Source organism: Aotus nancymaae, unplaced genomic scaffold (genome assembly GCF_030222135.1).
Source record: "Aotus nancymaae isolate 86718 unplaced genomic scaffold, 86718_ANA_hifiasm-v0.15.2.pri h1tg000075l, whole genome shotgun sequence".
NCBI lineage: Eukaryota > Metazoa > Chordata > Mammalia > Primates > Aotidae > Aotus > Aotus nancymaae.
Window position 1 is genome coordinate 2025166 of NW_026988490.1, and position 23497 is coordinate 2048662.

The 23497-nt window shown below is 42.5% G+C and overlaps 1 protein-coding gene across 2 annotated transcripts in view; it reads right to left on the bottom strand.

Annotated features, from left to right (window-relative positions):
- The window catches only part of GABRB3 (gamma-aminobutyric acid type A receptor subunit beta3), a 249637-nt gene that overhangs the window by 21804 nt on the left and 204336 nt on the right, over positions 1 to 23497 (bottom strand). For both annotated transcript variants that reach the window (XM_021674561.2, XM_021674563.2), the window contains exons 5-7: positions 17571 to 17653; positions 14544 to 14681; positions 1431 to 1583 (exon numbers count right to left, since the gene is read on the bottom strand). In XM_021674561.2, coding sequence (XP_021530236.1) covers positions 1431 to 1583; positions 14544 to 14681; positions 17571 to 17653 — 374 coding nt within the window. The remainder of the gene's footprint in view (positions 1 to 1430; positions 1584 to 14543; positions 14682 to 17570; positions 17654 to 23497) is intronic.

Below are 23497 nucleotides of genomic sequence, written 5' to 3' on the forward strand. Positions count from 1 at the left end.
CAACATGGAGAAACACCATCTCTATTAAAAATATAAACAAAATTAGCCGGGCATGGGGGTGCATGTCTGTAATCCCAGCTATTCGGGAGGCTGAGGCAGGAGAATCGCTTGAACCCAGGAGGCGGAGGTCGCAGTGAGCCAAGATTGTGCCACTGCACTCCAGCCTGGGCAACAAGAGCAAAACTCTGCCTCAAAAAGAAAAGAAAAGAAAAGAAAAGAAAAGAAAACATGTTCATCAACTTAAAGTCCTGGGAGAAGTGGGTCAACAGAAAAAGGGCCGGGTGTGGTGGCTCATGCCTGTAATCCTAACAATCTGGGAGGCTGAGGCAGGCAGATCGCTGGAGGCCAGGAGTTTAAGACCAATCTGTGAAACATGGCAAAACCCCATCTCTACAAAAAACTAAAAAATTAGCCAGGTGTGGTGGTGTGTGCCTGCTGTCCCCGCTCCTCAGGAGGTAGAGGTGAGAGAATCACCTGAGTTCAGGAGGTTGGGGCTGCAGTGAGCCATAATCATAACTGTGCCACTGCACTCCAGCCTGGGTGACAGAGTGAGACCCTGTCTCAAAAAAGAAGAAAAAGAAAAAAGGAAAGAAGGGATAACTGCAACCCTGAATTCTTACATTTTTTTTTTTTTTTTGCAAGGCACTTTGCCAGAGAATGTGTTGATAATTATTTTCCATCAATTTTTATAAGTACTATTGATACTTTCACTTTCAGGAATTAAATTCAACCCTACCCAAAGGGAAAGACTGCAGATTGCCCAGCAGCTCTGTACTTACATAAATGTATTTAAATAATTATTTTGTCCATGTAGTTTCATACTAATCGGCTGAGTAGAGAATAATGTTTCTGAAAATATAAGCCTTCCCTTAATAATCAAAATGCTAAAAATAATATTGGAACCTATAATATATATTGTACATCAGCTAATAATCCAGCTGTCAAATAACCAATGGCCAGAAAAGATCACTAGAGGCTTTGGGAATCATTTAGAATTGAATTCCATATATTAATGCTCATTAAATTGTGTAATTCCAATTCTCTGCTGTAGTATTTGACAATTTTTCTGACTTAAAAAAGAAGAATGCACAATTAATCAAGTCTTCTTCTGGGCCATGGAATAATTTTGAGCAGGAGATGGTAATCCTTGCTTTAAAATTAGCATCAAAAATAGTTTTATCATGCAAATATTCTGCAAGCATATTTTCCCTTTCATGGGCATGAAAATTCACATTTGAGCCTTATAATTAAATTAACACATCAAGGGAATCGTGCGTGAAATTAGTGTTTCAAGATAAAAAGTAACTATATGGGCAATGCTTGCGTCACGATGTCAAAAAATGGTAGTTGAACTACAGCCTTTGAATTCTCTTAATACTGTAATGATACGATTACCTTACATTTAAATATTTCTTAAAAATAGTACATACCAAGGGCAACTCTGGCAGCAGATGCATCATAATTGATCCAGAAGGACACCCAGGACAGAATTGTTATCAGTATAGAGGGCATGTAAGTCTGGAGAATGAAGTATCCGATGTTCCTCTTCAACCGAAAGCTTAGTGACAGTCGAGGATAGGCACCTGTGGAAACAGACAAGGATATGATGGGGGAAGAGACCTGGCAGACAAGAGTCTGCTTTACGTCCACGGGTCAACAGCCTGCATTTGAGAAGTCCATGAATGAAGGCGTGGTCCACAACCAAGCAGTTTTCCTCTGTCTGCTAATGGGATTTATAGAAGAATTAGGAGGGGAGTGCTTTTCGGTCTATTTATAAGATAGTGATGAGGATGCTCTTCTAAAGCTAAATGCTCCGTTGAGAACTATCGTTGGAAAAACTTAGAAGTTTTTAGCTAAGAATCCAGAATAATGCCAAATACCTTGTTTATTCTTTTCTTTTCTTTTTTTAAGACGGAGTTTTGCTCTTGTTACCCAGGCTAGAGTGCAATGGCACGATCTTGGCTCACTGCAACCTCCGCCTCCTGGGTTCAGGCAGTTTATTCTTAAATGAATGACTGACTATCCCTTTTTCCTTGTAGACAGAGGACATGTGGCTCAAGGCTTTCCTGGGCAAAAAAAAGGCTTTTACAATTTGTCCTTCCAGCCCACCTGGAGTTCAGCCCTGAACAGTGTTGGAGGCACTGCCCTGAGTAACTGGGCTAGCTTGGGGCCACCCTAAGAACGAGAGAGGCAGAGAACAAGTCCAGTACTGGAGAAAGCAGCAGAGCACACTGAGGGCTTCTGCTTTGGCCACAGAAGAGGCATCAAGGAGAGCCTCAAAGGAACACCTGTCTGCTTTCCTGCCCAGCAGTCCCAGTGTCAATTCTCGGATTTGAACATTTCACTTAACACACTTTGGAATCCTACCACCAACACCATGACAGAGTGAGAAAATGCTCCATTTATCATGCCACATTCAGCTCTATATTTGCCCTTTCTGTCTTTTATTTATTTATTTTTGAGACAAAGTCTCACTTTGTCGCCCAGGCTGGAGTGCAGTGGTGTGATCTTGGCTCACGGCAACCTCTGCCTCCTGGGTTCAAGCAATTCACCTGCCTCAGCCTCCTGAGTACTGGGACTACAGGTGCCCACCACCATGCCCGGTTAATTTTTTTTTTTTTTTGTATATTTAGTAGAGATGGGGTTTCACCATATTGGCCAGACTGCTCTTGAACTTCTCACCTTGTGATCCGCCCGCCTCCACCTCCCAAAGTGCTAGGATTACAGGTGTGAGCCGCCGCGCCCGGCCTATTTTGTTTTTCTTAGAGCGAGGCAAGTGTGGCCTTTGTTTCCCCATGTCCATTTCTACAGGCCACTTTCTCGGTTCCAATCCTCCTGCTCCTTCTTTTCTGGATTCTGATGCGAGCTGCTTGAGGGCCAGCCAGTGAGAACCCAAGGACCCTCTCTAATCGGCTCCTCTGATTGCTCCCCACATGGGCAGGGGCAGGTGCCTTCTTTCTGAAGCTACCCACACTCTAAGCTCCAAGAGGCCTCACCTTTCCTGATTTCCTACTCCAAGACTAGCAGGCTCCTATTCTCCTCCTGCCCCTAAATATATGCACTCTTCAGACCTTATTCCCGTCCCTTTCTGTGACTGTTCCTAGATTCTTCTCTTGGGCAGTCTGATTTCACTCGTATGACTACTACCATTATGCAGGAGATGAACGATTTTATCTCCAGGCCTCCTACCTTAGCATCAACCACATTTGCAGCCAGGATGATATACAAGAGAAAATAAATCACCAAACAAACCCAGCACTTCAAGGCTGACAGTCTCAGAAATTCCCTCCAGTCTTTGTGTGTGTCTGCATAGAGTTTCTCTTACACAGCACTGATCAAATGCATACATCACATGGCATCATAGCATACACATTTTCAGAGTTGTTACAAATTATTTGTAAACACAATTTTCAATTCTTCCTAATGCTCCATCAAATATATACACAAGGACTCTATAAATACAAATTCCTGAATGCTGTAGATTTAGGTGTTCTCAATTTTTATGAAACTATAAATAGTATGCATAAGGATATCTTTGTGCAGAGCTGTTTTTCTATATTTAGACTTATTTCTTTAGGATGAATATGCCAAAGGAGGATTGGTAGAAAAAGGTTTAAAGCTTTCGATAAATATTGTCAAATTACTTTGCAAAGGAATCACACCAATGTATGCCACTGCCACTATCATCTCATCTTGTAAATATGGCAGTGTTATAAATTCCCTTATGAATAGTTTCAGATAAATCCCTTGGAAAAAATTTGTCCTTTCAATTACTTTTTTAAAATTGAATATTTCTTAAAGGTATGTTTGTTCTCTGTATTTAATCTCATAAATTATCCGATTACTCATTTATCTTTCTCATTTCTCTTTCCTCTGACGGTTTTTACCTTTTCATTGAAACACTTTATATGCTCATCCTTGCCTGTATTCTCTGCAAGCATTTTCCCAGTTGTCTGTTGTAAACCTTATAATGGCTTTGAGTGGGGGACATACAGATGCCTAACGTTTTGTATGTAATTACATCTTTATTTCATTTTTTTCCCTTGTCATTGTTAAAACTTGTGTTTAGCCTTAGGTGAGTTCACAATACAGATCTATCTGCAAACCTATTTTGAGGGTTGGCCATTATTTCAGCATTTGACATGAGGTGAAAAGCGAACGGGTTTCTCCAACACCATCAGTAGAATGAGGCTTCCCTTCATACACATTTCATACAGTTGTGTTGCTTTTAGACTCTGTTTCTTGTAAATGTGGCTCAGGGCCCTGATGCACCAGCAGCGGGGCCAGAAGCTCCTCCCGGGCCTGGGCCTCCCGGCTCTGGGCCTCGCGCGGTTTGGGCACACTCGGGAAATGCAGCATTGACGTTCACTGTCCTGCCACAATTAAAACCTTCTACGGCTCGTTGCTTCCCACAAACATCAAAACACCCATCTAGGAATTTTGGTTTCTCCTTCTTTTCCCAAATTAACATCAGTTTTATTTTCCACCATGTTTCTGCATTAAGCATAACACTTTTTAGTCAAAGAGGTTCTCACTGCCTCAAAATATTCATCTCTATTTCCTGCCTCTGCTGACTCACATCCCGGTTTTGAAGACGTGTCTTTCCTTATCCACACTTCAAGGTCTTGGTCAAAGCCCCATCTTCCACGAATCCTTCCTTTTCCTCCTTCCAAATGTAAGTGATCACCCTGTTGAATGATTTTTACTCATTATTCATATTATTTACTAAAGTAACTTCAATACTGGCTCTTAATTCGCAATTTCATGGCAACCTCAGACCTTTCTTAGCCCTTATTTGCTTCTCCCTGCTTCAGGTAAAGCTTTCAATAATCTACTATATAAGGAACAATCTCTGTAGCAGTCAGGACAGGTTAGCTTATGGTACAGTAACAAACAGCCCCCAAATCCAGTAGTTTGTCACAAATTTTTTTCCTATAAAAAACATATCCACTTAGCTCCCTCCTTCTGCAACACTGTTGGCCTCTGCGGTAGAAGAGCTATACATGTTTCCTGTCCTATTTCAGTGGCCAGAGCAAGTCTCATCACCAACTTTTATGAAAGGAGAACAGGAACATTTAATTCTCTCCCAAAGAAGAGTGGAAAACATTTCTGAATGATAATGCAATTTACTATATCCTCCACATTTCCATTTGCCAATTCAACTTTGTTAAACATTTTCCAAAGAACATCTTCAGGGAAACTGGGCAGCAGAAACCAATACTGACTCCCATGCAATGCCACGACTGCACAGTCAAACACTTGGACTAACTAGGGACCCTGAGGATGAGAATTCAAAACTGATTTCAAAAATACTTAGTCTCTGGAAGTTCGCCAAGATACTCATTAACACAGAATTCGGAATTAAGAAATTATACCATTTTCTTTTGTATTTGTTTAGTAAACACATTCTATTTGTTAAAAGTAAAATGCCATTTCCAATCAGCAAAATGTTTAGGCATTCAGCATATGCCCCATACATCCTAGTCTCTGAGGCGGATACGGTGAGTGCAGCAAACAATGAAGGTGAATAAAAGCACAGTCCGTCCTCCCAACTATTCATACTCCTGACCCAGGTCAGACAGACTCATTCAGAACTGGCTTCCGCAAAGCTGTGGCATGCACTATCCTGGAGGCATAAAGATATGCTAGGACACATGACTTGGTGATTTAGGAGAGGTTTCACGGTGCATGAAAGCTCTGGTGTCACCAGTGATGTGTGTATGCACCTCTGGTGTATGAGACACTCATGGCTGAATAGGATTCTTTCAGGCAAAGAGGAAGGAGAGCTTTCAAGGTAACAGACCCAGCAGAGCTGTTCAAGATGCCATGAGACAACAGATGCTGGAGAGGATGTGGAGAAACAGGATTGCTTTGACACTGTTGGTGGGAGTGTAAACTAGTTTAACCATTGTGGAAGACAGTGTGGTGCTTCCTCAAGGATCTAGAACTAGAAATACCATTTGACCCAGCAATCCCATCACTGGGTATATAATTAAAGGATTATAAATCATTCTATTATAAAGACACATGTACACGTATGTTCATAGCGGCACTGTTTAAAATAGCAAAGACCTGGAACCAACCCAAATGCCCATCAATGACAGACTGGACAAAGAAAACGTGGCACATATGCACCGCGGAATACTATGCAGCCATAAAAAAGGACGAGTTTGTGTCCTTTGTAGGGACATGAGTGAATCTGGAAACCATTATTCTCAGCAAACTGACACAAGAACAGAAAACCAAACACGCATGTTCTCACTCATAGGCAGGTGTTAAACAATGAGAACACATATATACAGGGAGGGGAACATCACACACAGGGGCATGTTGGGGGGCGGGGGGCCAGGGGAGGGACAGCAGGAGGTGGGGAGGTTGGGGAGGGATAACACTGGGAGAAATGGCTGATGTAGGTGATGGGGGGATGGAGACAGCAAACCACCATGGCATGTGTGTACCTATGCAACAGTCCTGCAAGATCTGCACATGTACCCCAGGACTTGAAGTACAATTTTAAAAAAAAGATGCCATAAGACAGAGACCTCAGAATGTCAGTCAACCCAAGAATCATCTGATGTAGTAGATCCATTCTGCTAGGCAAAGGCTTTTCCCATTTGATGTGCATGTTAAAGAGTACATAAAAGTGTTTTCGTAGCTCTGGTAGACATGGTCCTTACACTGGCAGGATGGAGTGCCATGAAATATGCTGTATCTATGGGGAAAACTCCCGAGTGATCACAGCTAGAGGCTAATAATTTAAAGTTGAGAAGTAATGAGTCAGCTGCACTAAGACAACCCCTTCAAAACGAAACCGAAGCTTGAATTTACAACTGAAATGCACTGAAGCCCTAACGTCTGTGTGCCAATGCAGATGTGCTCAGGTCCCCAGGCAGATGCTGAGCCAACAGATAGAGGCACAATCCCTGAGCACAAGTGTATTGTTCCAACGCAAGGGTTCCTTGGCAAGACTACCTAGTAAAGATGCTGATCCCAGCCCTTTCTCCCCAGATGCAGTTACCACGATGCCAAAAACAGGGCTCTGGATCTCTAATCCAGCGTGAATTTATATCATTCTCTACACATTAATATTTTTGAAGAATTCATTAAAAATGTGGACACAGAGGGTCATGCCAGCTTTGCAGAGTGCTAAGAGCCATCAGATGCATCTGTGGACTGATAGAAGCTGATATTTTAGCAACTGCAGCAGAGCTCACTCAGGCACATGCTCCTCTTCCCATCAAGGCAGCCATGGTGGGGCTCTCCCGCTGCAGCCTGGGAAGCTTTGTGAGCTCTCACTCAGAGCTGTTCTGGACCCTTATCCTGCTGTACGATTCATTTATTATCTGGCTTTTACTCTGTAATGCAGCCTAAAATTAAAAATAGTGTTCCTAATTCTTACTCCCATTACTAGTCACCTTATTATATGTTGAAAAAAATCCATTAAGAAAAGGAAATACATGAAATAGAAAAGAGAGAGAAGAAACATGAGATTGGGTTTTTTAAAAATGTGTTTCAAATATTGTCTCAACCAGGCAATGAGTTCTCTCTGATCCTCTACAGAAAAACCAGCGTTGAACCACATAACAGTGCAGCAAAGAACAGGGATGTTTGTTTGAACAATCTGGCCTCACCGTTTATTTAGGATATTCCTTTTTGAGAAGGTTACTATCCTCTCTTTCCTTGCATGTAAAATCAAGGCACGAATACCATAAGTGGCAAAAAGTAAATTACACTTCATAAAAATTAAAAACAGTTATGCTCCAAAGTGTACTATCAAGACAACCTACAGAATGGGAGAAAATATTTGCAAACCATATATTTGATAAGGAGCTGATGTGAAAATACATAAAGAATGTGGCTGGGTGTGGTGGCTCATGCTTGCAATCTCGGCACTTTGGGAGGCTGGGGTGTGAGGACTGCTTGAGCCTTAGAGTTTAAGACAGCCTGGGCAACACAGGGAGACTCCATCTTTACAGAAAAATAGGGCATGGTGGCACATGCCTATAGTCCCAGGTACTTAGGAGGCTGAGATGAGAGGATTGCTTGAGTCCAGGAGGTTGAGGCTGCAGTGAACAGAGATAAGACCCCGTCTCAAAGAAAAGAATGCTTACAAAAAAGACAAATAACTGATTTTGTTTAATTGGGAAGAGGCTTTAAATAGATATTTTTCCAAAGATAGATAAACAGTCAAAAAGCATATGAAAAGATGCTCAACATCATCAGTCATTAGGGAAATGCATGTCAAGATAACAGTGAGACACCACACCCTACTAGTGTTGGTGAGACTACAGAGAAATTTGAATCCTCCTATACTTCTGGTAGGAATATTATCAAGCCACCACTTTAGAAAATAGTCTGATAGTTTCTCAAGAGGATGTTCCCTATATAACCCAGTCATTCCACTCCTAAGTATATGAGTTAATTTCCTAAAAGAAATGAAAACATATATCTACACTAAAACTTACATCTGAATATTCATAGCAGCCTTATAGCTAATACCTCAAGCCAAATGCTCATCAGCTGATGAATGCGTAAACAAAATCCAGCATATTTATTTGGCAATAAAAAGACATGAAGTACTGATTCATGCCACAACGTGGATGAACCTTGAAAACATCAGGCTAAGTCGAAGAGCAAAGACCACGCGAATGAGTCCACTGATATGAAATGCACTGAAGAGACAAGTCCATAGAAACGGAAAGTAGGTGAGTGGCTGTCTAGGGTTGAGAGAAATGGGAAGAGACTGCTAGTGGATACAGGGCTTCTTTTTGGGGTGATAAAAAAATTCTAAAATTGATTTGGTCATGGTTGCACAACTCAGCAAATATACTAAACACCACCGAATGTAACCTTTAAATGGGTGAATTGTATGGTATGTGAATTGCATCTCAATAGATCCATTATAAGGAAAAAAACTGTTTACTACATGTATTTTTATTGGCAATTAAATTCACATCAACTATAAAACACACTATCTGACCCAAAGTACACACTCAAGAAATACAAGTTCCTTCTTTCTTTTCTTTTTCCCCTGCTCTGGTGCCTTCTCTGTTCATGATTCTGTAATCAGGGCTTTCTCCATTGAGCATAGTTTTAAAATTCTGCTGGAGGTCTTAGGCAGGATATAATTTAAAAAGATGAAGGTAGTTAAGAACTCTTTTTGCAAAAAAGATTTAAGGCAATGAATTTCTGAAGCAATCTGTCTTCTGTAGTGAGACAGGTTTCATATGTCGGGAACCCTTATAAAAACTGATGTCACAGCAAAGAGAGAATACAGTTCAGCTCTGCTTTGGCCCTGGGAGTGAGCATGCTCTGGTTCAGCATTCTGGACTGAGAGATTAGAGACCGGACCTGGCCAGGAAGCACAGCTGAATTGCGTCTAAGAATCCTTGTAACCAAAGTCAACGGGGAGAAAAGAAATAGAAATTTGTCTCTGGAATTTAAGGTCAAATTAAACTATAAATAAAAGACAGATGGAAATTCTTCCTTTCAATGTTTCATATATATATATATACAATGTTTCATATATATATTTTTTGAGACAGAGTCTTGCTCTGTCGCCAGGCACCGGGCTGGAGTGCAGTGACACGATCTTGGCTCACTGCAACCTCCGCCTCCCAGATTCAAGCAATTCTCCTGCCTCAGCCACCCGGGTAGCTGGGACTACAGGCGCACACCACCATGCCCGGCTAATTTTTTTGTGTTTTTAGTAGAGACAGGGTTTCACCACGTTGGCCAGGATGGTCTCGATCTCTTGACCTTGTGATCTGCCCGCCTTGGCCTCCCGAAGTGCTGGGATTACAGACGTGAGCCACCGTGCCTAGCCTCATATATCTTTTCTATACCTCTAGTAGATGGTATTTATAGACTGAATGGGCAATAATTGGATCCCAGGCTTTAGTTAAGCAGACTAAAGCCTGGAGTTGACAATTGGACTCTTATAGATAAACCTGAATACATATATTAACAGTGTGACAGGTGGACTTTCAAAAAAATTTATAACCTGTCATGATCATTAATAAGAAAATAAAGCAATATTTTGAAAATTAATTTTTGCAAAAAGAGAATACACATATCTTAGCTGAAATGTCTCATCATTATTCATTTTGCATCCTTCTCTTTTTCTTCTGATCTTAGCCAAAGTATTTTGAAACAAAGTCAGAATATATCACTGCCCAAATGTACCACAGAAAAAAGGAAGAAAAAGATAAACATCACAAAATTAAAGAATCATATTAAACCATCTGTTCTCCACATATCTTGCAAAAACCTCAGTCTTTCCAATCAAAGATGACTTTTGGTTAGGAGTAAATTTTTGGTTTGGCAAAAACTGTACATCCTAAATTTTGCTGGTGAGCGGGACACATTTTCAAGACCACTACAAAAGCTGAATTTCAATCTGTTGATCTGTATGTTCACAGTGATATCTGAGGAGCTCTTTGATTTTTGGCTGAATGTGTTTGTTGAAATAAATTTAATTCAGTATTTCTTTTAACCTGGTCCCTTATCTGTCTGTTAGGCAAGGGCTTCACTCACGTTTTCACAGCTTGTAACTGTTACAGCCAAAGGCTCGAATACCCTGACTGAGCTTTACAGTGCTTTCTTCAACGACAGAGTATTCTAGATAAATGTTTCCTCTTTATAACGTTACCAGAAAAATACAGAATCGAATGGCTTATGTTTCCTGAAATGAAATTCTAAAAATAGTTTCCTAAATGTTCTTCTTTTTCACTCTCATGTATCAGTAGCCCAAACTAAAGAAGAATTACATATTGAAACAACTGGAGACTTTTCTGAAAGAAATGAAGAGGGGTGAAAAATAAACCATGGCGTTCAGGTATTGTAGAATATGAAAATGACCGGAAAAAGTGTACAGAATTTAAATAAATCTGCTTGGAGATTTATTTAAATCTGGAGAGATTTAAATGGAGAGAGAACAAGCCAGTAAAACTCTGTATCAAGATATGGGAGACAAAGAAAACAGAGAAGGAAGCCCTGTGTTTCTGATACCTGCGGTTTTCGTAAGAGAAAGAAGAGAAGCGAATTATGACATCCAAGACTCAGAGGACTAGAGGGGCAGATGCTGGACACAGAGGCCATGAAGAAGGGGCCGCATTAAACCTCCTACAGCTTCGGTTGGCCTACACAAAGAGTTTTGCTCAAGATGTAAAGATAAACCAGACAGACTCATGCGTGCTCAAAGACTGAGCCTGAACTCAGAATTACTCATATCCCAGAAAGTAGATGAAGCTTATCCTAGATTGCTGATGCCTCCAGCTGTCTACTAGAAGCGTAGATCCTCTGTAAAAGATACACCAAAAGAGCAGTTCCAGCATAAAACGTAAGAAGAAAATGAAATGCAACGTACAGAAAGAAACATGCAAGTTAGGCAGGATATAATGCTGGATATGTGTGTCATTGGGATTCTAGAAGAAGAGAGAACGGGCAGAAGCAGCCCTTGAAGAGATGATACGGTCAGCGATGCTCCAAACCCGCAGACAGACAGACATCAAACCAGAGACTCAAGAAGGTCCATAAACGTCAAGAGGGGCCGAGCATGGTGGCTCACAGCTGTAATCCCAGTACTTTGGGATGCTGAATGGGCAGATCACTGGAGGTCAGGAGTTCAAGATCAGCCTGGCCAACATAGTGAAACCCCGTCTCTACTAAAAATACAAAATTTAGCCAGGCGTGGTGGCATGCACTTGCAATTCCAGCTACTAGGGAGGCTGAGGAAGGAGAATCGCTTGAACCCAGGAGGCAGAGGTTGCAATAGTGGAGATTGAAGCCACTGCACTCCAGCCTGGGTGATGGAGTGAAACTTTATCTCAAAAAACAAAACAAACACAAAACTCCAAGAAGAATAATCACAGAGGGAGCTGCAACTTGATACATCATAATAATGCCCATGAAAACCAAGGACACAGAGAAAAATCACAAAGTCATCTGCAAGGGGTAGAAAAACAGATTACAGTCATGCCCCTCATAACGACCTATAGGTCAACGGATGAGGTCCCAGAAGATTATAGGGGAGCTGAAAAAATCCTTTCGCCTAGTGACATCATAGTCTGGTCCCAATAAACTTCTCGAGTGTTCTTTCCTAGCTCCCCCTGCTTTTTTGGAGGAGACAGCATCTTGCAGGCTGGAGTGCAGTGCAACAATCACAGCCCACTTGCAGCCTCAAAGTCCTGGGTTCAAGCGATCCTCCCACTTCAGCCTCTGAATAGCTGGAACCACGGATGCTGCCACCATGGCCTGACTCAATCTTTTAGTTTTTATAGAGAAGAGGTCTCACTGTGTTTCACAGGCTGGTCAGGAACTCCTGGCTTCAAGTGACCCTCCTGCCTTGGCATCCCAAAGCACTGGGGTTATAGGTGTGAGCCACTGTGCCCAGCCTCCAATCTCTTTTTTTGGGAATACTCTCTCAGGCTAGAAAATCCTGTTTACTAGTCACATTCTTATGAATTCAGAATACTTGCAGAAAGAAAAATAAATTAGGATAATACTTAATATTAAGGTATTTTTAGAACACTGCAACTTATGCCATTTCTTCATGCATAGGTGAATTCGAATAATTTTAAAACGCAAGCTTTTGAAAGTTGGGAGGTTTTGTAGCTGAAGGATGCGGAGCTCCTGTGCTGCACCCAGTAAACGCAGGACTCGGCACATGCTGGAAGGAAGACGCAATGCTGCATTCTGATGGTCCTGTGGATCTATGAATAGTTAAGTATTCGGCCACATACCTGTAGTGTCTATTTTCTCCAGACATGCTTAGGATATGTTCTAACATATACAGACTGAAAACAAAGACGGAGAATGCACCTGGAGAATGGTGGTTCTGAGTGCTTTCAAGTCAGTGGATTCAGGAAGTCATTCTAAGTGGCTGTGGTCCCCATTGGAGGCAGCATACCCTCTACAAACACCTCACCCGCTTTCTAATGGGGCTGCATGAAAATGCAGAAAGAAATCCTCATGGCAGCACCCTCATGGCCATCTCTGCAACTTTCTAGGCAAGGCTGCACGGGCAGGATCATCCACAGAGACACTAGCCTCTGTTCTGAGCAGACTTTTAGCTCACACCACTCAGAGCATGGAACACTTTGAGCCCGTTTTAGAAGACATCATTTTTTCCAATGCCTCACAAGGCATTGAATGTTCTCAGTTGTGGACACTATTCCTTAATGATAAGCCCACGTTCCTGCTGGCTCTCATTCCTCCCTGAAGTAAACATCTCAGTGTGTCTTCTCTGGAGAATGCAGGGACATCAGCAACGCCTCTCGAGGCAGAGGATAAAGTGGCACTGCATTAAAGAAAGGACCTGACTGGTGTCTTAAAAATTCAGGTTTTTACATCTACTTATCATGTACTTTGGCTCCTAGGCATGGAGAGGAGGGAATGTTGGTGGTGACCCTGACGGATCAATTACTTACTCAGTGACAACTGCCACACACCCAGGACACATTGGGCATTACTCAAGATGGGGGTGGGGAGGGGATGAACCACACATGTCTGATGCGGGTCCCTCCTCAGGGGGGTGTGCCCTTGCAGAAGCAGGTGCTGTGAGCTATGAGCAGAGCTGGGAGGTGGTAGTACTGCCCCGTGGAGATGCACTCCTGCCATGTAACCCAGTCTGGGGTCTGTGTGGGGCAGAGCAGGTTGAAACGGCTTCCCAGAGGAAGTGACATCAGGTCAGGAGTGTTCGACTCACCCACTGGCTTCATGGTTGTCATCATAGGACTGGGGCCAATTTCACGCACTCGTTGTTCAAGCTACATGGACGGCTCTGCCTTCACTTAGCATTTTTGACCCAGAGCTGTGGTCTCTGTAATGCTTTACATTTTATAAAGCACTTTCATTTATTATATCTTACAATGCACAGCATTCAGTAAGCACAGAGCTACTGAGTCAGCACTGCACATTGCAAAATACACATTCAGTAACTTAGCAAAACCTGCACAAGAACAGACTAAGGAGCAGAAGGTGCCGTCTCAGTCTTTGTGCAGTTGATACAAAGAGGACAAAGAAACCCAGACTAAGGCAACCTTCATCAGGTGACATCAGATGATGACCACGTGTAATAAGGCAAGGCGGACTGGAGGTGGTGCAAGTTCCTGGACCACCAAGGCTGGCTGTTAACCCCAGTGGGGGGAAGGCAGCTTACTCCCGGGAGGAGAACAGAACCCGCCTCCTCTGCTCGTCCTCCTTCCTTCCTCTTCCTTCCTGCCTCCAAGGTCATCAGTGACCTGTTGTCTGCCCAAGGATGGGAGATCCTTACGTTAGCAAACATTGATTGGTGAAATTCATCCTCAGTCTTTTCAACAACCGGCCCCAGAGAGCATCTCCTCCTTAGGTGATCCCTCCTCCCCATCAAAGCCTATCACTGTCCCGCAGATACAGAGAGCAGGGGTGTGTGTGACGGGTGACTGATGACAGCACTCCTTCGACGATCCTGTGCCATGAGTCTGTTACAGTGTATATCATCACTCCAGTCACACCCATGGAGCCGCTGCCCCGAAGGGACTGTAGGTGGACGCAGGGCTCACCTGTGGCAAAGACAACATTCCTCGAGACCAGACGGTGCTCCACGATGGAGAACTGCGGGAGCTCAATCCTTTCCACTCCGGTAACAGCCTTGTCCCCGCCTCGCCAGTAAAATTCAATGTCATCCGTGGTGTAGCCATCTGCCAAGAGAGAAGCAGGGGGATGGAAACATCACCACTTGGTTTAGGTGCACAGCTAAATAAACTACATTAACATGGAGGTCGCGGCTCTGCTAGGTTTAGAGTAGACTTGCTTAATGTGCTTGTCTAGAGGAAGTGTCGTCAAAGAACTGACTTTCCAATAGTCTCGTGTTATGGCTGCCATTTTGTTTGTACCAGGCTGGTATTGAAAAGTTGAGAAGCTGGGGAGAATGGGTGCTCTGACCAGAGTTCTGTTTGCGAAATGTAACTTCAGAGCTGACCCAGACACCACATAGAGATGAATTTAAAATACATCTCAACTGACATGAATAAGACAGTTTTAAGAGAAAGTGAGAACTCAAGTATGAAGGATTTTGGGGAGGCAAACTCCTTTCAAGAGCTTTTGAGAGTGTTCAAAGTTCAAAGACTGAGCGTGAATTTCACCAATCAGCGGTTGATTACATGAGGAATGCTCAGAGCAAATGGAATGTTCTCTGGGGCATATTTGGACGGTTTTATCAGCTCTTTCTGGCCACAAGGTTTGCCAGCCTTAGAAATGCCTGTTGTTGGGATACCCCTGACTCCTGCAGATGTGCACAGGTGGTCTCATCAGAAAGAACAGTGGTGCTTGCTGGATTATAGCTCCAAATCCAGCTTTAGCACAGTGCTCCTGTTCACATGGTGATTAACCATGGCTTCTTGAGAATGAGTAAATGGGACAATACAGTCCATTGTCACTCGTAACACCCAGGAGTCTCCTAAAACATTAGGTCAACTTTGTCAATAAGATCAATTAAAACAGAGATTGGGAGAACAATATCATCTTAAGACTTTTTAATTTGAACATAAAATACAAGAAAAAGACATTCACTCAATATTTAATGTTAGTCAAAGGGATCAAAGCTGTGGGGTGGGGAAGAGGTGTTCCCGACAGCTAATGCCATCTCCCTGGTCCCACCCACTGTTCTCTCTTCAATAAAACATGCATCTTTCCACATGGTAAGTGGCATACTCTGCTTAAAACCTGCAAATGCTTCCTAGTGAAATTATTAATAGCAAAACAAGTCCAAACTCCTTATGAGAATCCGAAGAACCTACAGCCTGGCCCCTGTAGGTCTTCAGCCACTATTCCTCATTCACCCAGCCAGGCCTCCCTGGTCTCTTATTGCAGCTCAGACCAGCATGCTGTGCTCAGGGCTTCTGGGTCCTGTCCAGGGACACAACTCCAGATCTTCACATAGGTCATTATAGGCTGAAATAAAACCTTCTTGCAGAAGCCTTCCCTGGCATTCCATCTCACAGGCAACCTCGCCATCACTTACAATGCTTTCATCAGACTTTACTTTCTTCAAAGCACTTACCACTATTTGATTTTGTTATAATGGTTTCCTGTCTTTTTTAGACTGTAAGCTCCACGAAGGCAGGTGTTTTGTCTGTCATCTCTAAATATCCCTGTACTTACAACCGTGCCTACATAGAGTTGATGTCTAGCAAGTATTTGCTGGATAAATTTGTGGGGTGATGATTTTGCCCTTAAGTGTGGAATTAAAGACACCATCTTTTGTCTATTCCCAACACACAGACGTGTGTAGTCAGAGCACAAGAAAATCAGGAGAATCCCTCCTTGCACTCAAATACTTAAGCCATGGATTCTCTGCAAAGAAGTGACCTCACACATGGAGGGAACCTCTTCCACAGGAGACCTTCCTGCTCATCACACGCCACCACCCATGCAGAGTGGCAGAGTCCTCTCTCTCAGTTGTCACGCACTGTGTGCCCTGACAGTGGAAATAAGAGCTGCTGCCTTATTTAGATTCCAAATTGGCCTTCCTGAAACTTCCACTGACTCATTGGAGTTGTGCCCTCTGGCCACACTGAAGCCAGTTAGCTTCTTAATATCGTCCTTCAAATACTGGGAAATCATCTTTCTCCTGAGGCTTCTGTCCTCTGAGGTAAATGACCCCAGAGAATTCAACTATGCATCACTTGACATGACTTTATGTCTTTCGTCTTCTGTAAAAGCATAGCTCTGAAAACACGACAGTGATGAAGGGTGGAAGTGAGGGGCACCGTGGGGCCAGTCCCACCCAGGATCTACCCTAGCCCACCACCAGTGCCGTTTCTCAGTATGTTTATTCACAAAGACATCCGCTTCTCACCACAATCTTATCAAGTGGTACTGCAAAGTCAAAGTCATTTATCCTCCTAAAATTCAATATAAATATTGACAAGCCTAAATCCAGTTGAGACCAGCTATAAACCAGTTCATAATAGGCCAAGATAAGCAACAACAGAAACAATATCCAAGAGAAGGCAGGAGGTGTAGTTCAGGCAGCAGGAGGGACGTGGCTAGGTGTTACGGATGCAGCTCGCATCTCTCATACAGGAGTACTCAATGCTGAATTATCAATAAAGCATCTGAATACTACCCAGATTGAAGAAAATTGCCGAGATACAGGAATAGCCTGCTTGTAAAGCTGAGTTCCTGATGGAAAATGAGTTTTACTCTGACTGCCCAGGGTCCCAGCAGTGCAACCACTCATGTGTGATGAAGCATATTGTAGGAAAATAGCATCTCGGTGTTTGCTCTCCTCTCACTGAAGGGACCAAAATGAGGGACATTTGTTTTCTTACATTTCAGCACAGCAAACAGACTCTCTCAAATCAGATTAGAATGAAGAACTCTTTTATACTGAGTCTCTCTCTCTCTCTGTCTTTCTCTTTCTCTGATAGTAAAATTTGCAGAGTGGAGACTCAAATCTCCAGTTTTTAAGACAGTTAAAAGCTATGTCAAAAAATTATGGATGCCTTGAAGAAAGATGCTAAATAATGACAAAAGGATCTAAAATACAAGCAGAAGGAGAAGGAAACACAGACACGGATACACACAGCTTTCAATTTCCAGAGTGCAGTTCTGTTCGTCCAGTGGGTATCTCCTGAGGTCCATCATGCATGCTGCTGTTGTGGTGATTCTGAAATACAAAGGATGAGGGAAGATATTAAAGAGAGGCTGAGAGATGCAGCAGGGAGATGCTCCTAGACAGACAATGAGAAGCCCCTGTGGGACCCCTCCCCAAAGTACACACGGCTAAACACCTTGAGCTATATAGGGAGAGAAACTTGAGAAATAAGAAACTCTCTTCAGCATAATAGAGACCAGATGTATCAAGAAAAAAAACAAGAAACTTTATATTTTGTAAAATTATTGTTTGACTTACATAAAAATTATATACATTTGCAATATACAGCATGATGTTTTGAAATATGCATACATGTGAAACAGCTGAATTGAGGTAATTAACATACGTATTGTATCACCTATTTAGCTTTTTGTGTGTGTGTGATGAAAACGCAAAATCTACCCTCTTAGCAACTTTTGAATATATGGCACATGGTGACTTAACTATAGTCACTATATTGTACCCAAAACCTTAGCACCCCCATTTCTTCACTGTGTCTTATGGACTTTGGACAATCAATGGCAGAGAAAGGGGTCTCCAAGGAAGTTCTTACCTTCAATTTCTGCTTTTCGTCTTGTCTCTAGGCTCTCTAACCTCTCTAGAACAGATAAAGCCCATGTGTGGGACTCCATCAATTAAGATAAGGTTGAGGTCTTTGACTTTCCATGAGAAGTGTTAAAAGTAGCTACAGGTGCATTTTGGAACTCTAAACCTCACTCTGCTTGTTTCTATTTTATTATAGTTGTCTGTTGGGCTGGATCATATTACAGAATTTTTTTTTTTTTTTTTTTTACTGTGAGATCATCTATCTTTTCAAAGAGAATATTTGGCTTCTATATTATCAATTATGAACCAAAATTGGGTGGGTTAAGTTTCCTTGGGGCCAGCTAAAGCCATCGAAAGAATTTCTTCCCAAACACAGTTAAGGCTCCACCATGCAATAATTAAACCAACTCTACACTGAGAAACAATACTTCCAGAAATGTCAAGCCCATTTCCTACTCTGTCTACAGCCTCCTCTTAGGCAGGCCAACTTTCTCAAAGCTGCTTTGAAAATGCAACTATTAGGGTCATTATATTTTACATTATATAGCTCTAGAACCCCGCCCTTTCCCCACCACTGTCAAAGGTGACTGGACTGGGGTGGGTTCCTGAGTCAAAGAGAGCAAACCATGAGCGGGTGATGACGCATGACATGGCCTGAGTTGAAAGGCAGAGTGGAGCTCAAGAGACTCTCTTCTGTAAGAATGAACTGACAGTTATGAGGAGAGTGAGTGCATCTGCATGGCCAGGGTTCACAGGCCTGGGATGCTGTTTTCAAACTGGAGAGCAAAGTATGAGAAAGCATCACAGAGAGAGAGAAGGAGCAGCGAGCAGAGCTGAGGACGCAGTCGTAGCTGTGCCCCAGGCCACAGCGGATGGCCTTGCTGAATGTGTGCTCCACCTCTGCAGGGAGCGGCCTCTCAAAGCTTGTGCAGGAGTTTTGTAACCAGCAGTCCTGGCTATGCCCGTCATGACAGGGAGTGAGAATGAAAATGTGAGACTGCTTTCTCCTGAGATCCCTAAAGTCACCTTCAATCCCCAGCTGTCCTCCAGGTTTCGTCTCGCTTGAAGCCCAGCGTTGACCTTTCTCTGAATGGCCCTTCCTTAGGAATATTCACAACAAACCTAGTAATGCTGCAGGTAACAAGAGCAAGCCCCCAACTCTTACCAACAGAGCCTAACCCAAACATCTGTTCAACACCAGACATGTGCCAATGCTGAGGGCCTTGTCTCATTTACCCTAAATGCTGGTGCACAGAAATAATGGAGTAAAGTACGTCCTTCAACTAGCATCTCGTTGAGCAAGCAGGTTGAGCAAAGTTCTACTTTCCAGTGACAGAGAAGCAGTGAGGGCAAATGTCAACATAATTAGCAAACAGGAGTCAATGCTAATTTTTTAATGCAAATAGCATGCATGCACCATGCAGACACACTCAGCAAGATCCATACCAGTGGTGAAAGTCTGTTCCTTCCAAATGTCATAACCCTTCCCCTTATCTGTGCAGTCAAGGAGTGTATCGCATTCTATCATCCCAAATCAACACATAGCTCTTTGGCATATTTTTCTACAGCATTTAACATTCTAGCCAACTGAAGTTCCAGACTCATACTTTTAAACTCTGGCATGTGTTACGGCAGATTGACAACCCCACGTACATACCAGATGCCTATAATGCAAAATTAGAATAAAGTGCTGCTAAAATTACGAAATCTTATGAAGAAGAATTAAAAAAAACCATCACTGACAATGATCAAACTTTTAAATTTTCTTATATATTTTGGAATATACCTATTCACTTGAACTGAGTCAGTAATTGACATAACTGTTTCTTACTGTTTGTTTGCTTATTCACTTTTCAAACCACCCCTAAATACACACACACACACACACACACACACACACACACACACACACGCATGCACAAACATAAACATGCCCAAATTGTCTGAGGACACCACGTGCAGTGGTCTCATTATTGGAGCGTAAGGGGAACGTGAGGCTGGAAGAATTGGTGGCAGCCTGCCCTTTTCCCACCAAGTACACCAAGCTCAATAGCTGTCCAGGTCTTCTCATTCTGTTGTAATGCTGGTTACAGAATGGAGCCCCGTTTCAGTGAGCCAAGATTGCGCCACTGCACTCTGGCCTTGCAACAGAGCGAGACTCTGTCTCAAAAAACACAAAACCACAACAACAACAGCAAAAAAAAAACAAACAACAACAAAAAAAAAACAAAGAGAGAGAGAGAAGGAAATTCTGAAATTTGTGACAACATTGATGGAATTGGAGAACATCAGGCTAAGTGAAATAAGTCAGGCCTAGAAAGACAAATACCACATGTTCTCACTTGTACGTGGAATTAAAACTATGAACTTAGAGAAGTGGAGAGCAGAACGGTGGTGACAGAAGCTGCAGGAGGGGAGACGGGGAGGTGAGCAACGGGCATACAGATGCAAACTGGGAGAGTATGTTTCCGTTTTTGTGCATTTGACTGAACAGCACGGTGAATACAGCTAATACATTTCAAATCGCTAAACTTCAAATGTTTTTGTGCATTCTACTGAACAGCACGGTGAATATAGCTAAAACATTTCAAATCGCTAAACTTCAAATGTTCTTGCCACAAAACAAGGTTAAGTATATGAGGTGTTGGGCACCTCATCAGCTTGATTTAATTATTCACATTGCATTCATAAATTGTAACATCATTGCATACCCCACAAATTCTTTTCCCCACACAACTCCCTCATCACAAAACTCATAAATCTGTACGATTATAAATTATCAATTTACACGACAAAAAAGAAAAGCAAAGGAGCCCACTTTTTTATTTTCATGTCAGGGATAAGGTAGACACATCTACTCACTACTCTTCTTCATTTGGAAGAAATACTCGGAAAACGCTCTGAGTGGAGAGTGAGGCACATGAGCTTGCTCTTGCTCATGCTACGAAAGGTAACCATCAAGATACAAGAACTGGCTAAACAGCTGGGACCAAAAGGCAAAAAGAGAGAGGGTGGGTGTGGGGGGCAGAGAGATGAAGTAGGCTGTGGAGCAGAAACATTTCCCAACTCCCGCCGAGGCACAAAATCTTCATCCACGTTGGCTAAACTCAGCACAGGTTGGGAGAGCAAGCCTTTTGAGTGAATGGACCTGGCGACAGTGCGGAAAGAGGAATTTCACAGACGGCAGAACTGAGAGCTCCAGCCTAGACTAGGGACATCGACCAAGGGCAGACAGGCCACAGTGACATCTGGGCTCCACCTGTGTAATCCCCAACACTCACACTCATGGTTTTATATTTTCCCCAATAAGTACATATATATTTTTCCTCCCACCAGAATAATTTAACCGACATCTAGCACCACCTGCAACCTCTGTGATCGGAGAATTCCACTGCTACTCCTACAGAATCGTGGTGAAGCTCAGCAATCGGCATCCGAGAGGACTGGGTCAGACTCTCCCAGTGTCACTCTTCTGTAGATTCCTGTCTTTCTTTTGGTCGTTTCTTGTTTTATGACTGAGAGACGGCAGTGCTTACTCTCTGTGGCTACAAGGCATGTTTCTGACAGAGAAGCAGAGAAAGATAATGGCCAAGGGGCAGAAGACGCGTCTGTGTCCAATACATCCTTTCTTTACAAGCAGTCATACTTTGAAAATGCTGAAAGTAGAAAGAAAAAACAAACAAAAAAGTCGACGAAGAGATAGAAGACTGAGGACCAGAGGACTGGACAGTGTCACACAGATGCCACTAATTCAGCGTCCTGAGCGCCTAGAACAACCGCCAGTCACACCTGTACTTTATGGAACGCTGGCTGAGCACTTCCTCAGTACCCAGTTCTGTGCCAAGCACTTTAATACACATGTTTGATCTCACAACGACCATATTATAGAGCCTTATTATTATTATATCCATTTTGCAGATGAGTAAACCAAGGTTTGGAAAAGAGTAAGCAGCTTGACCACGTTTCCAATACCACTGGAAGGCAGATGTGGCATTCAGATCCAGGCAGTTTGAACCCTATGTTCCACTACGTCTATATTACCTCTTTTACCTTAAAAATACAAAATATATTCAACTTTTAAGGGCCTATTCAGGAAGTGAGAGTATTGTTTTGAATGAAGAGCAATAAAGTAGATAAATTTATATAGACAGAGATGCAAATATTGATACACATATCAAAGGTATATATATACACATATATACCCATAATATTCTCATTATATATGTCAAATTGGAGATATAATGAATAAAGGCAGAAAACAAATATTCTACATGCTATTCCTGCAGTAACTATAGTCACATTTAATCCACTTTTTAAATATATATGTCTAAAGATATGTTTAAGAACTAAAAGTATTAGGCTGGGCATGGTGATTCATGCCTGGAATCCTAACACTTTGGGTGGCCAAGGCAGGTGGATCACCTGAGGTCCGAAGTTTGAAACCAGCCTGGCCAACATGGTGAAACGCCGTCTCTACTAAAAATAAAAAAAAATAGAAGGGTGCAATGGCAGGCGCTTGTAGTCCCAACTACTCGGGAGGCTGAGGCATGAGAATCACTTGAACCCAGAAGAGGAGGTTGCAGTGAGCCAAGAATGCACCACTGCACTCCAGCCTGGGTGACAGAGTGAGACTCCATCTCAAAACAAAAAAAAAAAGGATTAAAATTATTAAAATGTAAGAAATGGAATTGTAAGGAGAGCACTAGCTCTAGTAAGTGTAAAATCCTATTTTGAGCTACATGGGGGTGCACCGTCTTTGGGTGCTGTCTTCAACCACCCTTAGAGGCCGTTCCCTGCACACCTGAGTGAGAAAACCCGAGTCAAGGTGGTCAAGATCCACAGATGTCAGTGTGTTGAAGCGTTTTCATTTTGTCTCAGTTGTTTTAAGCTTGTCAAATAGTTTCTGGAATCAGCATTTCTATTTTTTAAATATTCACAAATTCATAAATCATAAGGGGGGATGCAAAGTCTTTATGAATTGCACAAATATGAATTCTCTGCATGTCACCTGGTAGAGCAGCTGTGGAAATGTTGTCTGATGGTCAGAAACATGCTTACTTCTTTTGTCTGAAGCGTCCACCTGTTGACCTAGGTATAAAGTGCTCCTTGTCAGTGCTGCTGGGGAAGGCTCGATGTGGTCAGACTCTGGGACTCATGCTTCGAGTGAATCCAGCAATGTATGACTCTAGCAATCCCCATTTGTATTAATATTTTTGATTCACTGTAAACACTGGAGAGCAAATATTAAAATTTCCAATACAAGCACTGATTCTGACGTCTCTGGCTTCTCACTGGATGTCAAGGTCCTGG